Source organism: Molothrus ater, chromosome 4 (genome assembly GCF_012460135.2).
Source record: "Molothrus ater isolate BHLD 08-10-18 breed brown headed cowbird chromosome 4, BPBGC_Mater_1.1, whole genome shotgun sequence".
In the NCBI taxonomy this organism is placed as follows: Eukaryota; Metazoa; Chordata; class Aves; order Passeriformes; family Icteridae; genus Molothrus; species Molothrus ater.
The window spans coordinates 48569043-48585423 of record NC_050481.2 but is presented as its reverse complement, the minus strand read 5'-3'; the positions used below and the strand labels follow the sequence as shown (position 1 = coordinate 48585423).

The 16381-nt window shown below is 34.3% G+C and overlaps 1 protein-coding gene across 3 annotated transcripts in view; it reads right to left on the bottom strand.

The window, feature by feature from the left end:
- ATP8A1 (ATPase phospholipid transporting 8A1) overlaps positions 1-16381 on the bottom strand; it is a 101182-nt gene that overhangs the window by 63008 nt on the left and 21793 nt on the right. For 2 of the 3 annotated variants that reach the window (XM_036381478.2, XM_036381477.2), the window contains exons 8-16: positions 15875-15944; positions 15140-15267; positions 11847-11958; positions 10852-11017; positions 8529-8656; positions 5863-5940; positions 3382-3470; positions 2805-2849; positions 133-205 (exon numbers count right to left, since the gene is read on the bottom strand). In XM_036381478.2, the coding sequence (XP_036237371.1) occupies positions 133-205; positions 2805-2849; positions 3382-3470; positions 5863-5940; positions 8529-8656; positions 10852-11017; positions 11847-11958; positions 15140-15267; positions 15875-15944 (889 nt within the window). The remainder of the gene's footprint in view (positions 1-132; positions 206-2804; positions 2850-3381; positions 3471-5862; positions 5941-8528; positions 8657-10851; positions 11018-11846; positions 11959-15139; positions 15268-15874; positions 15945-16381) is intronic. The other variant, XM_054514509.1, reaches the window with a different exon arrangement.

Sequence of the window (16381 nt, the reverse complement as noted above, 5' to 3'; positions counted from 1 at the left end):
CTCACGCTGATTTTGTGTAAATACACAATTTATTCGTTTTCCCTCAAAGGACATAATTTTTTGAATTGTTTTGAATTTGGAAGCAATGGCTTCATGTCACAAAACAATGATAATTGTTTCTATATAACTTACATGGTTGCTTTGAAGATTCTCCAGTAATGATACGTCACTAAATGTTTTTTCTTCTCCATTTTGTGGGCCTTGCCTGGAAATAATTGAGTAAAAAAGAGATCACTCTTAGCATGATTTAAACAGTTTATATACAAATCATCCAAACACAAGTTTTGGGCTATAGCTGCTACAATAAAGGCTGCAATCATGTATTGTGAGAAAAAGAAATGAAAAGGCAATTGTCTCACATTTCCAAAGTTTAATTTAAAGAAACCTTGGTTTATATAAATACACTTAAATCCAGCAAAGTCTTTCTGCTGAATTCAGGTAATGAAGGATGAAGTAAAAATATATCCACAATGTAAAACTGAGGCTTCTTGTCTTCTGATCTCTAGAATGAGATTATAGAAGGCGCATAAAAATATATATGCACAAAGAGATCACAGTTCATCAAGAAATTAGCAGTTTTGGGATAAGTTTCTAAATGTCTATAGAAAAGCAAGTCTGGAATCTGAAAGAGATAAACAAATGAGTTCAGACATCAGAGAAGTCTACATGCAGAGAATTTGCTTTTTATTACTTATGATCAAAAAGGAACATATGAAATTGAAAGATAAGACACAACAACAGTGGTGAAGTATGGACTTAAGAGATGCAAGGAGGAGATGGTTCTGAAGAAATAAAGCCATACACTAACATCTCCCAAACTGAACAAATATTCTGGCTGAATGGGAGAGCTCAGATATGTAGATACTTCTAGGAAGATTTGTTACTGCAGCAGACTACAGCAACAGTCTTAATACTACAGCTAAGTATTAAGACAATCTGGATGACTTTGAATTTGAAAACAAAAACAAAACAGTGCTGAAAAGTGAATCCAGTTGAAGGATTTTTTTTTCTCATTTACTTTGGATTACACAGTCTTACAAAAGAATAAATACATTTGGCAATTTAAGTTGAAGAATAAGCCATATACATCAAAGGCAGTCTAAAGATTCTATATGAAAACCAAAAGTAAATTGTTTTAGTCCTGCAGTAACTACCATGGAAGAATATAAAATGCAGAATCTCCTCTGTACTACCATGCAAGGAGTACTTTTTCTAACTTTGTAATTACAGGAAAAATTTGAAGCATTCTTCTTCACCAAGACTTCTGTTTTGAATGCAAAGCAAATAGATCTTGGAGTGACAAATATTAACACCTTCAGACACATTATATTTGTTTAGAGTCCAAGCTTTAAGCTTTGTTTGCTTAAAGCTTTCTGATACAAATTTTCTGGATTCTCTGTGCTAAAATACAGAAAAATATTTGCAGGTGTAAATTTTAATGAAGTGGAAAACAATTCTTTCTACTACAAAAAAAAAGATAGAGAAGATTTGGGATTTAGTATATTAGTCATGTTAGGGCTAGAAGTGTTATTGCAGAAAGAGATTTTATTAATTGCAACAGATTTACACACACCAAGAAATTTCAAGTATCATATTTTCTAAGTATTTCCAATATATTCTTTACCTATAAGGTTTGGGTTGGTTTTTTTTTAAACTACTGTTCAGATATCAGTTTATTCATTTCAGATGTGTTCATATTTATATGAATAAATACTTATTCAAAAACAGTCTTTTTTCATTAATGGCTTATAAGCAAGCATGCTTCATTTCACGTAAGCACTGCACTGTTTTAATGAAATTACTTGTATGCAGTTAAGCAAACTTATGCATCTTTAGGAAACATTTTCCTTCTACATCAAATGATATTCAGGTCAGGTTAAGATTTTGGGGTAGGTCTGTGTGCTACATTTTATACATTGCAGGAGGAATTTTTCTGGCTTTTTTTTGTTTTTCTATCTAAACAAAGAATTATTAATGCTAATTTAGTCAAGATTTTTTTTTCTTCAAATATTTTCAACAAAAGATGAAAATATTCCACACAACACATTCCAATTTTGTGTGACATTGTCTTGTTGTCACTTTCAAGAAATAAAATAATGATAATTTAGAGACTGTAAATTACTTTTTTTTCTCTGATGTATCTGAGCTTACTTTGAATGGTATTGCAAATATTTAGTGTAAGAAAGTATGATGAAGAAGCACAAGGCTTCATGTAGATGACAGCAGAAAGGAAGCCAGGACTTCCTTCCTGAAGTCCCCATTAAGACATTAATGTTAGTCCCAAGTGTATTTGGGTGCTCTAATCTCAGTTCCAGTTAAGAACTATGTAGTGCTAATATTCTAAAACTATCTGGAGGAAGTAAAATAGCAACAATATCATTACATATTTTTCACTCTCAAATATGGATTTTTTTCTAAACATATTATTGATTATTACTAACATATTACTGACTACCAGTACAAAAGTGTGATTAAAGTTACCATAGTACCAGATATATAATAAAAGACAAATCTTTTTCTCCAATAAATAGTTTTGAATTGCACCAGGACTGTCAGTATAATGACAGCACTATATTTCAGGGACCCACTTAGAGATTCTATTCCACAGTATGCAACCTAATGCCATAGAATTTGGCTGGCATAACTTTGTGTGTAAGATGGTCAGTCTGCCTGAATTCAATGTTGAATTAACTTCTGAGCAGTAAACTATCTCACATTTAGCTCCATCTCTAAATTTATTGCTCAGTATTTTTAAACCTGAATCTTCAAGAAACAGCAGAAGCTAAATGATTTTTAGAGCTTACCAATCATCTGAAGGAACACTATAATCCTCAGGCTCAGGGCAATGGCTGCACAAGAAGCAAGGAAAAAACAGAACAGGGAGAGAAGAAAGAATCACAAATGCTAAAAAATTGGATCATGTGTTAAAAAAGTAGTTAGTTAATAAAACAAAATTACCAAAGAACCCTGCTTTGCAATTATTTTGCTAGTGCCTAGATAGCAATGAAAATTGCAAAAATATAGTCTTTCTATGGAGACTTCATAAATTATAACAAACCAAGTTTTTGCAAGTTTCCTTCAGGCTTTTGTGACAACATTAAACAGGGTAAACAATGGCAAAACCATGCATATTGAAGATATTGAAGCTGCCTTACAGCAGAAAGCCTGTGGTATCTCAATTTTATTTTTGCTCCTCTTTGCAAAAAGAGACATCGTGACAGAAGTGATGCTGTCTCTTATGAGTAATATTTTATAGTCACAAAAATCTGACTGAGGTGTAGATATTTTCAGATGTAAGTTTATTTTAACTACAGTATTAATGCATGAGTACATAGGGACAGGCAGAGGCACACAGATGAAGAAATACATAAAAATACCTACCCATATGCAATTCCTGCTACTGTACACTTCTTAAATTGCATGACATTGCATGTCAGGGTACCCGTTTTGTCAGAAAATATGTATTTGACCTAAATGAATGACAAAATCCATTATACATCAAAATTCATCAGTTAGTGACATATCTAGTACAATTCATGACTATCAATATATGAAATATTTTCACCTGTTCTGCAATTTTCACAGTTTATAGGAAAAAATCCAACAACAAAATCAATACATAACCATGGCAGATACACAGCCTTCATATCCATTTCCAAAGAAATCAATCAACTGAGATGTCAGGAAACTTAAGCTTTCCTCAGTGCACAGTAGTGTAATTAACCATCCCTCACTCTACATTTTGCTGAAGAGCAAGAAACTTCTGAAGACAAATGAATTTGCCAGTAAAACATTAAACTTTGGACAGAAAGCAATATGCTAAGAAAAGTATCTATATGCATTTCTGAGCCGAACTTTTTGACATAGAAATATCTTCTTAAACCCAAAATGTTAGTAAAAGCACAACAGTTCAGAAATGCCAAATTACAGGAAAAGGAGAAATACATTCCTTTCTACCTACTCTGCATCTTCTATTCCCCTGGCATTACAAACCCTTCTGTTCCAGAAACTGCTAGGTAGAGCATTTTAAAATTCAAAGCTGAAGTACATGAACCTGTGATATTTTAAAGTTTTGTTCTAATCTAATCTTATGAAAAAAGTTAATATATGAAGAAATGAGGTTGTGATGAACCAAAAGTTCTATGAGTCACAGGTAAACTTCAATTCATTAAATTTTACTTCTAATTAAAAAAAAAAAACAAACCAAGAATTCTTAATTAGGAATTAACTACATTATACCTGGGACTAATAAAGCTATGTATTAGTAAAAATGTTTCTGTGGAACTATGCCTTAGTAAAATCAGCAGTAATAAGGAATCTTTCTGTGTCAGGTTTATGCAGCAAATTGTATATTTTTTATTTTTTTTTGTGTGTGTGGGCACAATGGGAAAGTGGGAATTGCAGCTTAAAAATGTCAACCTTTTTTCCCAACACCAAAGTTTTGTCTTTCTTAAAACCTAAAGATCTCTTGGGGCAAATCTCTTCATTACATGTGCAACCCTCATGTACTTCAAAGAAGAAATCTGCTCTTTTTAGTAGAGTCCTTTGGTCTCCATACAAAAATCTGCTCAAATTAAGAACCTGCTGAAAAAATGAGAGTGGAGATCCCAAGAAGCCTGACTAGCTTTTGATAGTGAAGGAGAATTTGATGAGAATCCTAAGAAACGAAGACAAAAACTACTGAAGTCAAAAGGCAAGAATGTGTCTCGGAATGTGAATAATAAACTAGCTGCAAAGATAGCAAAAACAGACAGTGTAAAGTGAAAGAGAAGGAAAGCGCAGATTCAACAAAGACTCTTCCCCACTAGAGGAGCTTGTACTCCCCTTCAAAGCCAGCAAATGAACAAAATTTTCTGCACACACATATTAAACCCAACAGGCAAAAGCTCTGTACTCTTCTATGTAGACCAGTCATAGAACATGCTAACCTTCAAGAAGTTTTTCCAAATGACATATATTAGTCCCTAGGACTGCTTTACTATATGGCTAAATCTGAGCTATTGGTTTTGGAAAGCTAGAGACAACTTTAACATGCCCATGCAATAAAGTAAAAAATTCCTAACTTCTAGGTTAGGAAATGCAAGAACTTGCATACTTGTGTTCATAATACGATTCAATTAAATGAGCATGTAATTTATTTTCCACAGTAAGAGCTGCTCACCACCAGTGTTCCAGAAAGTTCGGCATGTTTTTAAAGCCAGACTGCAAATACAACTGACTGAAAGAGCAAATACCATGTGTAGTTCTTCTTGAAGCACACCCTCTGCCCCAGGCACACTTGCACTAAGTCATACTTCTCAATTATGAACATATAACAAGTGATGTCTTGTGAAAAGTCAAATTGATTTTACAGTATTAAATGAGAACTCCAAAGCACAAAGAATTAAGCCCAAATTTCCAGGGTTTAATTCAGCCCCCATTCCATTCATGGCTTCCAGTCTTTAGTGGCAAGAAAAGAGGACATGTATAGAACTGATTCAACCCTAAGATACCCACTGTCACTTCTGAGGAATGCAGAGAATGTGAAAAAAAATTGACATACTGAAAACACACATTATCATAAATGTATATACTGAGACTAAATTTTATGCCACAGACAGCCTTAATGCCCAAAATTCCATTGATTTTGTAACTTTATTGATACACTTCAATCTTCTGTGATTACCACATGCACATTGATACAGAGATTGTTCATGTAATACTGGTTTTAATTCACTGATACTGCAAAGTATTTTTAAAAGTATCTGACAAAACAAAGAGAATAGAAATAAGCAAATACTAAGTCAAGAGTATATTTTTTTAAATAAATCCTCACATAAATAATTTCAATACAGAGTTAGAATCAGTAATTCTTTTTTCTACCTGTCCAAGTTCTTCATTGAGATTGGAAGTACGAGCCATTGCAGCAGTGTCCGTAGGTTCATAGTGCATGTCTATGTCCTAGAGATAAAAAAAAAGTACATATATTTAAAAATCAGTTTTTCAGAACTTTTCACAAGAAGTCTAGCACATAAATAGAACAGTTAAGTGTAGAAGAAAAGACCACACATGAATAGATCTATCTAAGATTGTTTCAACATGAGAAGCCACAGACACTATCAGATCATTTCCAAGAGTCCCCAGTAGAAGTAAGATTTTCTCATGGGTGATTTTACTCAGATTATTTCTAGTGATCAGTATATTGAAAAAAAGGTGACCCACACATTTAAAATGACATTAGCAACATGCAGAAATGACTCATAGGGAGAAGTCAGTATTACCTACTTCTATTTATGCACAACCAGTCATTTCTAAATAGCAAGATAAATATATCTTGAGATAAAAACATGAAGATAAATTTGAGAGTACACAATAAATGTAGGATACAATTCATATGGTGTGAGTTCTTTTCCTCTTACTTGTTAAATAAACATCAGAGTTTGTTTTCAAATACAGTAAAAGATTAAAACATTGTCAAACATGGTAATGTAGCCCAACAGATTGCAGATGACCAACTTCTCCATACAAATAGAATCTACACACAAAGAGAAATATTACTTAACATAAATGTCCAGAGTCCCAGATTAGGATAAATAAAAGGCAACTAATCCCTTATAATGAGAAACTGGAGCAAGAAAGGAAGTCAAAACAGCCTTTCTGATTTCTTGTATAAACAGTGGTAATCTACACATTCAAGATGGGTCTTTGTTGAATATTTATTTTAAAATACAGAAAATTAAGGAAGAATTTCACTGCATTATCCAATTTGTGAACATTTTGTTTTACAGCACAAAAAAAACCCTCAAGAAATCGAAACTAGCTGACTGCTCACAAAAGTATTTAACGTTTAAAATAAAGCATATGTTTCACCTGCTACTTCACATGCATTCTTATCTATATCTCCATAACATATCTTACACATACAAATCTATTTCACACATTTGATCAAGGAATCAGATTAAAGTGTTCAGAGTGCTATGATAAATTTACATTCGGAAAGAAATGGAAAAATTGAAGGCATGTTTACATGGCTTTAAGGAAAACAGCTCACACCCACTCAGAGTAAACCCTTCATTTTCCCCACTAATTCATTAAGAAAAAAAAAAGAGTATGTCAAAATGATTTTTATATATTTCATAAGGGATAATACTAGCAAACACTGACACTGCCTTTGTACAATGACCCCACTCCATTAAACTAGAGTTGTGCTCAAAAAAAAAACAAACCAAAACCCAAATGCCAAAGCAAAATGTCAAACTCTCCAGCACTGCAAAACACATTCTTCTGATCATTCTGAATGAAACTGATACCTGAATACCAATAATGAGAAAGTAAAACGCAAAAAAATACTGTCAAAAGACTGAAATGTTATAGTTCATGGCTTAAACATTGATGTGAAAAGCTGCATCACCAAAGCCCACCTTGAATGGGCCCCATGAATGAAACCTTGGACTGTGAGTTAGTAAGAGAACTTGAGATAAGATAAAAGGACACTTTTGTTCAATCATCTCAGCTCTGGGAAGAAACAGATAAGGCTGGGAGAGCATCCACTGGAGAGCCAAGCCCAGCAGCTGTCCCAAAAATCATCCCTCCCTAGCTTTGGGCCGGGGGAGGCCACAGTTCCCAATTCTTATCTCCTGCTGCCAGGTTTGCACAGAGTCCCCGCCCACCAAGGGTGGAGGAGGAGGAGGAGGAGGAGGGCCTTGGGTGTGCGGTGCAACCTCTGGTCAGACCCAGTGAACACCCATCCTCCATCCCACAAACTGGCTCAGCTGTGAAACAACCCCCCACCACCCTAGGAAAGCCACATCCACAGGACATTCATGTGAGGAGCAAGCCAGGGGGTGTCACAATCATCAAAGACTCCCCAAGTGCTCCCCAGACTCATTCCTGAAGCCATGCCTCAGAGCACTGCACATGATGCAAAACGATGCAACCGATCCAGAGTCTTCCCAGAGACAGTGTCAAACTTGCCCTGGACATTTCCATATGGCCCAAATCAGGCTGGTTAATTAAATTTTGAATTCTATGCCTTTCAGAGGGGACACTCACCACGAAGAAGACCAGATGGAGAGGACCAATGACACGTCGTTGGGACCCACAGAAGGATGATATATTTCTACCTAATCTGATATATTTCTATTTAATCTCTCTCACGCTTACTGTTCCCCCATCCTCTTTTTCTATTTCCTTCTTTCTAATTTACTGTTAAATAAAATGTATCAATTCTTTGGTATCAACATTTAAACTCGTTTGGCTTTATTCATGTTTTGGGGAGCATCTGAACCTTAAGTTTCTCTCTGCAATCCACAGAAGGCTCAGTTTGCTCCTCTACAATTACTGAGTGGATCACAACAAACATGCTCCAAAAATCAATCCAGTGCAGCTATAAGTGCACTAAAAGAAATTATCTCCTCAGATTCCACTAATAATAAATAAACAGCATTTAGAAAAGGTCTAAAAAAAAAAGTATACATAAGCAATCCATCATTTCACTTACTTGTGAACCACTTGATTTTAGAAATCAATATTACAAAAATAATATTTACCCAATTTATGAAATATGCCTGGATAAATTTAACGACTTCAAGTGTAACCAACAAGCTGATTGGAATAAGATTATTGAAGAGAATGATAAAAGTCAAGAAATTCAATCCAAAGTTGCTTGCTCCACCATCTGCCAAAAAAACAAAGTAATCAAATAAATATTTGAGACTGTAGTTAGAAGTATATATATGTACTGTATTCAAAATATTGCATGAACAGCTGATTTTTCTTAAAATGTTCTAAGAAGTATCTTTGGAATTAATTACAGTATCACTTGCCTATGGACAAGACCTTCCTCAGAGTTAAGGATCTCAGTTATAATATCAGAGTTCAAATTCAGCAATCTTTGCATTCATCTCCAATTTCTGAAGAGCAAACTTACCAGCCATCCCCTCTATTTCTACATTTTAAGATCAAAATCTGGGAATATCTATATAAGCAACCAAGTTCTAAACTCAAAATATTATAGTTTAACATTTTGAAAGGGGAAATACATAGTGGAATGAATTTTTTCTCCATTCACCTTAACACAATCATATAGTCTCCCTCAACAGAGCAAAATGTTTTGGAAGAGGTAAATTCACACCCCATGAAAGGGAGATATGAAATCAGAGAGTTTAATGAAAGTTCTAAACAACTGGAAATGTGAATATTAAAATATAAAACAAGTAGTTTTATACTCCTTTTTCCTTTCAAGTTTTAAGTTTTTCTTACAAAGATAACTCTAGCAGTAGCACCTCTGAGAGGATGAGAATGGGAAAGTCTGCTGTGCAGTACAGCAAATGGGCAAAAGATGAAGCCTGCCTAGCTCTGTTTAAGGTATCTCAAAGAAAATTTGCCTCAGATAGGTTTCCACTGTCTGTCCAACAAGGATTTGGTTGTTACTGTAAGATCCAAGAAAGAAGGTTTTGGAGACTTTCATCAATATCAATTCCTGCATCAAATGATGTACTTGCCTAAAAGATCAGGGAGCTAAAAAATTAAATAACTAAGGGGAAAGGGGGATAAAATGCACTTACACATAAATTATAATGCTTCTTACATATCTGGTATCAGAACAACTATATGCTGAATACAGCCTTAAAGGACATACCACACAAAACCCAAAACAATTTCATTTAATCATGGGACATACATCAGAAAAGAAACTGACATGGATACTCAATTTAGAACACACACACAAAATATCAATGGCCACTATTTCGTGTTTCTTTTTTCAGGAATAACAACTTATGAACTGCTTCACTACTGTGCTAACCACATATAAGCCACCATATTCTTAAAACTTTTATATTTCCCAGAAAAAAAAAAAAGCACAGATGAAGCGCATCTGATGTCCTTCTTTGATATTACCTAAAATTGCCAACCAGTTCACTTTTTCTTACCTCACTAGGAAAACACAAAAGTTAAGTTTCTTAATTAATGAAAAATAAAGTTTCTTTCTCAGCATCCAAAAGAAGGAAAGCAAAGTTCATCATAAATGCAGACACAGAAACTTTAGGAATACCTTCAAATCAGAACTTCAATATTTTTCTTTAAGAACTTACCAAAACCCCAAAAAAACCCTCTTTGTCGACTACATTCAGAAGCCTTGTACTCAGGAGCTTTTTTTTAGTTCTGGTTCTGCCTAAGTAAAAAGGGTCCTAAGAAATTCTGAAAACATGAATAATTGACTGCAAAGTATATTCATGAAAACTTCTTTTAAATCCTGTTTCCTCACAGAGGGTCAGACTCTGTCAGTATGTTCCATGCTGCTGTGAAGGCCTGTGCAACATCACACTGCCCTACATCCACCTTACCTACAGCTGCCCAGTATAATATGTTAAAAGAGACCTGTGGTGTCTCTTAAATCTTCTTCAGGAGGAGTCTATTAAGTTCTGATATTGATTAGTTAAAGCCCTGTCAAAATTGTAAAGACACAGCATCGCTTCCTAAGACAAATATAAAAATTCAGAAAAGTCTCTGCAGTTTTAAATGTAATCTATTAGTAACAGCTCAAAGAGGCTTCAGACTGATGTCTAGGAAGCTGACTGTTTATGCCAGTGGAATGCTGATGCAGACCTCGCTGAGCTGCAGAGATGGAATGCCTGAAAAAAGTAGAGACAAACAAATCACCTTGCCCTTCCTGAATTTTGGCAAGAGCTCAGATGGCACAGCAAGGCAAATTTTATACTTGCTATGATATACCTGGCCTAAGGACTTTAGTCAAAAAATAAAGAAGAGAGATTGACAAAAAAAACCACACTGTGCAAGGTAATTATCCTCATTTCCAAATATGAAAGGCAACAAAATACTAAAATATTAATATAATATTTTAGATCTTACAATTTAGATCAAGGTACCAGTCTCTTCCAGTATGCCTTCGGTTCCATATAGCTGAACCAATAGAGCAGATCAAAGACATGGCAATAAGGATGCAGAACAAAATCAAAATCTGAATATTTGTAATTCGTTCCACATTAGACATTTTAAGAGGTGGACTTGTTGAATTCTGCAAAAGACAAAAACCAACAGTGGTTATTAAATATTAGATGAGGTAACATGGCTCTTGCTTTTCAAGTTACTGTATCCTTTTCTAAATAGTCTCCCAAATACATCATCACCAAAAATGCCCTAACCCTTTTACTTAAAAAAACCCCAAAACCAGCAGCTTATAAATCTATGAATTGAGGCTTTAGAATTGTGACACAAGAAGTTTAAAAAATGACACAAAACACTGGTAACACCAATAGTTAACAGTAAACATTAAAAATGAGTGTGAATACACCTTGTCAGTGCAACAGAAGACAGCTGCCAATACAGACACTCTTTTTCAGGTAACTGTTTTACAAATTAGAAAAGCAATAAATAATGCATGAATGACCAATCTGAAGTCATTTTTTCTCAACAGTTGCATCTCAATTGTGATACTTCAAAACAAATTAAGCAAAGTAATTTCAGTCTCTCCCCTCCTCATTTTGTTTTCTCTGACAAGAATGATTATCTTTGTACTGGAAAGAAAGCCCCACAACAGGACAGTTTTAGGAACAGTCAAAAGTAAAAATGACAAACTGTGATAACAGAACTTGCTAATAAAGAGTTTTCAAAGCACAAGTTACTAGATAAAATCAATGAATATTCTTACGAGTGGAAAAACTACTTTTGGACTAAGTGACTAAAACAACAAGAAATTGCATTATTTTTCCTGCTTTTAATTGATATGAAAGATGCTCTATTACTGACATTTCAGTACTGTATTGAACCAAGCCATGTTTCTGTACCACAGAATGGTAAATTAAGGTAATAAAACAGACAGGTTGGACAAAATCCAAGGGACAAACCTGCATAAGTTTTGTGTCATGTCCAGTGTAGACAACTATCCCATGAACCCACTGAGTATTTCTCAACTGAGCTCCTCGTAGCAGAATCTGATCAGATCCCAATGGAACAGTACTAGAAGTAAGAAGTTTTACATTTTAACACTAAACCAGTCAATGTCAATGATTAAATGTAATCAACATTTGTTAAAACTAATTTCTCAAAATTTACATGATTATTGTTAATAGTTTAGGAATCTAATTTTCAGTTAACTTTTTTGGAGGTTTGACAGAGAAAACTTGAGAGATAAAAAACCAGGCCAGAAATCGAAGGTTTCAAAAATATTACTTACCACCTAATTTTTATTATGGACTACTAATTTTGATATGGTACTACTAACCAAGCATACTGCAAGTAAAAATATCTAATTCTCCTCTGATTTATGATTATCAATTTTTTTCCTAAATGATCTCATAAAAATTGATTTTCAAAGCAATTTTCAAATGAAATAATTTTGTGAACTCTTAACTTAGTCTATTCTTCTAATGAAATAACCATCCTTTATGAACACAGTTATTTAAAATTCACAATAATATTTCATGCGCCTTCTTTTAACTGCAAAATCAGGTATATTTTGTTCTGTTATTCTTTTAAAACTATGTATAGCTAAGGAGCAACACACCCTCAAAAGACATAGTAAACATTTAGTTGTCTTAAATTCAGACAGTGTCTTTATATACATAATGTATGTCAAGTTTTTCTTAAAATACAAACATTTTAGATAATTATTACTCTTTTCCATGGATAAACATGCCCTGTTCTGGTACTTTTCTTTCTATAAATAACAGCTGGCAGTTCACACTTGTCAAAAGGGCTCTAGTGTTTGGAATTCTTACCTGACACAGTTACTATCTCTACTTGTTTGAAAGCAACACATTATTAAGATAACAAATTAACTGATTAAGGACAGCAGCTGTATCTCTGATATACAAAATATAAAGCATCTGAAAAAGTCATTATATTAGTAACATTTTGGGTAGCTCAAAGAGTATAGTCAGAGTATGGAAAGCCCAGATCTGTCAGGTGTCATGTGACAAATACTCAACATTGATGACAAATACATCATACTCTGCTCTAATAAAGTGATGGCTTGACAGAGATCTCAAGTGTCTTATTTCCCAGCCTCAGCCTTCTTAAAACTGATTCAATACACCTCATTTCTCTTGCATTTTACATAACTACTGACTGTCACCAACATGCCTGGATTGGATTCAGTAAAGGATGTTTTCAGTGGGAGAAGGTGATTTTAGAATGCTTTTGTGGCAGAGGGAATATTAAGAATAGTAATTTCTGAGACACATGTGAAAATTTACAAAACAAAATGTTTTTGTAAACAAGTATACTGCACTCTTACCCAAAATTTTAAGAATATATTCAGGAAAACATATACTTTAGGCCTGGATAACCAGAATTTGACCTTGTTTTGCACAATCCCCTCACCACTCACCAAGCCACTGTCCCGCCATAGGTTCATATAAACCAGGCTACAGAACTTTTCTCCTTTCTCTAGCTAATTGTCTTCATGGAATAAAACCAAGCTGACATGCATCTGTAAACTCATAAAAAAGAGCTGCACACTTTGGTGATAAGGGTTAGATCACTCAAAGGCTGAGGATAGCCAGAAACCTTTTGCCTCTTCTAGTTCACAGATTTAGCCAAAAGGCAAAATACCTGTAATGGTCTCCTGTCTCCTTGAGTACTGGATATCCAAAAGAAAAGAAAGAAAACCTTTTTTTTTGAGTTCCTCTCCCATAAAGGGCAAAAGAAAAGACTGAAAAGGTCAACAAGATAAAACATTTATGGCACTCCAGTGGACTTATATTACATGAAAGAAGAGGGAGACATATTTTCAGTATCCTCTAACTCTATTGTTTTTGCCAATATGTTAAGATGGAAATGAATAAAGTGTAAATCACACCTGCTGGACCTACATAATGTGGTAGGAAGGTCTAAAGATCTGGACAAATAAATATCAATTAGATGAATTTGCACTCCCTCTGTAACAGGCAGAAAAGGAACAGATCCCTGACTTTTCAGGTTGAAGTAAGACCAAGATCCAAAAAGAGTCACTTACCTGTAATTCTTTTTCACTGAAGGTAAATATTATATTAGAGCCACACTTTTGCAAGTATCCTACTGCACAGGAACTATAGGCAAAATATTCCAAAACATAATTTCTCAAATGAAAAATTCTTGACCAGCAGATGGCAGCCTCTTACACATTCTTGAGGCATAACAGCCATCAGCACATTCAATATTGATTTTTTAAATCAAATTTTAAAAATTAAATTATTAGTTTTAAAAGGAAAGTATGTTTTTACTTCTAGCCAGGGAGGAAGAATTAATGTGTGGATCTGTTATAACTATTACCTTCAGAGAAGAATTACAGGTAAATGTTTTTCTCTTCTTAATGACAAGTACAGTGGAATTATAATAGATCCACACTCTTGCGACTGAAAAATCCCTGAATGCATCTGTAAGAAATCAGTAAATAAAAAATGGAATATTAAGGGGAAAAAAAGGAGATATTTAGTAATTAGTATTATATATATATCAGTCTAAAACTACAAACATGAACAATACTGGATATAGAGAAATAAATACCTACCAAATAAATAAGGAATACTGTAAATTTTTGGGAATGAAGGATCCAGCAATTTTGGATCTAGCAATAAATCTTCTGTGAATTCACAGAAGACCCTGACTATCAGTATTTGGTCAGCATTTCAGTATTTTAAGAATTTTTTAAGCAGTTGTACAATCATGTGTGCTGTAAGTGCATATTTTCTATTTTTAAAGGAACATACTTCCAGTAACTGAGGTATTAAACATTTTTCAGCTACCAAATTAGAAGAATTTCAGGTGTATAGCAGTGGGCTCTGTTCCACTCCACACTTACACAAACAGAAGAACAATTAAAAAAATAAAAAAGACAAATTATTTCTATTCAGCTTCTGTAACAAATGACATGCCTAAGAAGTGAGTTACTAGGCACATATTCCAGAACTACCAGAATCTGATTAGCAGTCTCTCCTATTATTAATACTTAATGCTTTCTGAAGGACATCTAGTAAAACAACTCAAGTTGGAGACATTAGAAGGTTTTATGCTTCTAGTTTTTCAAAAGAGTAAAGTTTAGCAGACAATACTTAAAAGAAGCTCTACTATTCCTATTTTTACTTCAGTAGTTTAAGAACACATAGCTGTCTACTCTTAGACTGAATCTCCTGAGGTCTTCTCCCTTGTATTTACGTACCCATGCCCATCCAGTCTGATGTTTCCCACAAAGTCATAGAGATGTCGGTTTGGGCTCTCACACTCAATTCTGCCAGAGAGTTGCATCAAGCTTTCTGTGTCCTTGATGTCTGATGTTAGTGGCAAACCCTGTAAACAAAACAAAATTCATTTGTCATGACATTAAAAAACACTACCCAATAACATATCTACATATTATAAATCTAACAGCAAGACCAGAAAACAATCATCCCTATGGGAGCAAAATGGACCAGCTACACTTTGCTGTCGCAATTGGGTGCTACGGGGAAAAAGTCACCTTGGCATCTGAAAATACCATAACCAAGACAGGGTCATAATCCATCAGAGAGCTCAGCAAGAATGTCCCTGCACAGCGACAGCACCCTCAGTCAAAATCTGCGATTCCCTACCAGTCCCTGAAGGACAACACTGGCCCCATCAGCTGCTTTCTGCAGGGCTTCTGCCCTGTCATCTGCTCTCTAGAAACAAAGCCAATACCCAAACCACTTATGTTGCTACCGATTCTCCCAAAGAAAAACCCTAAAACAAAGCACAAAGAATGACTTAGAAGTAACCACTTATTCCTCCACTTTTATGATGCCAATAATCCATTGTTTTTTATTCAAACCACTAAAACTTCAGTCTTCTAGAACATCTATCAATGTAATAAAATGTTTTTATAAGCATTAATAGACAGAAATAATATTACCAATATTCCCAGAAATGAAATTCCTACCTGTCGAATTTTTAAGTTAGTCTCACCATCTAAGTTAGATGTTTCAATGTAGCACATGGCTTGTGGTTCACTATTAAGAGAAAAAAAGTCCTGAATTCAAAATTATAACAGGGGGCAGAATCCATTAACTTCCTGTAATCTTGTAATACTTATTTATGCAAACAGGTTTGTCTTATCAAATCTTCAAAACCAGAATAATTTACAGCCAAAGCTATAAAAACTACAGTACTTTACATTTTCAGAGAAGTTTGCCAAAGCCCATTTTCTTAAAGGAAACAATGATAAAATCACTGTACACAGCAATGTTCTGGCTTTACACATGAGATTATGATATGGCACAGTGCAGTGCATTTGTAGTGCTTACTAGAGCAGACAGCAGGAGCTTAAGACAGAAACAAGACAGAAAGACAGCTTTGATTCTGAAAAGGATCAAAAAATCATAAAACCACTGTAACACTTAAAAAAAAATTTACTCTCTACACCACTTTAATGCTTCTAGTGTTTTCG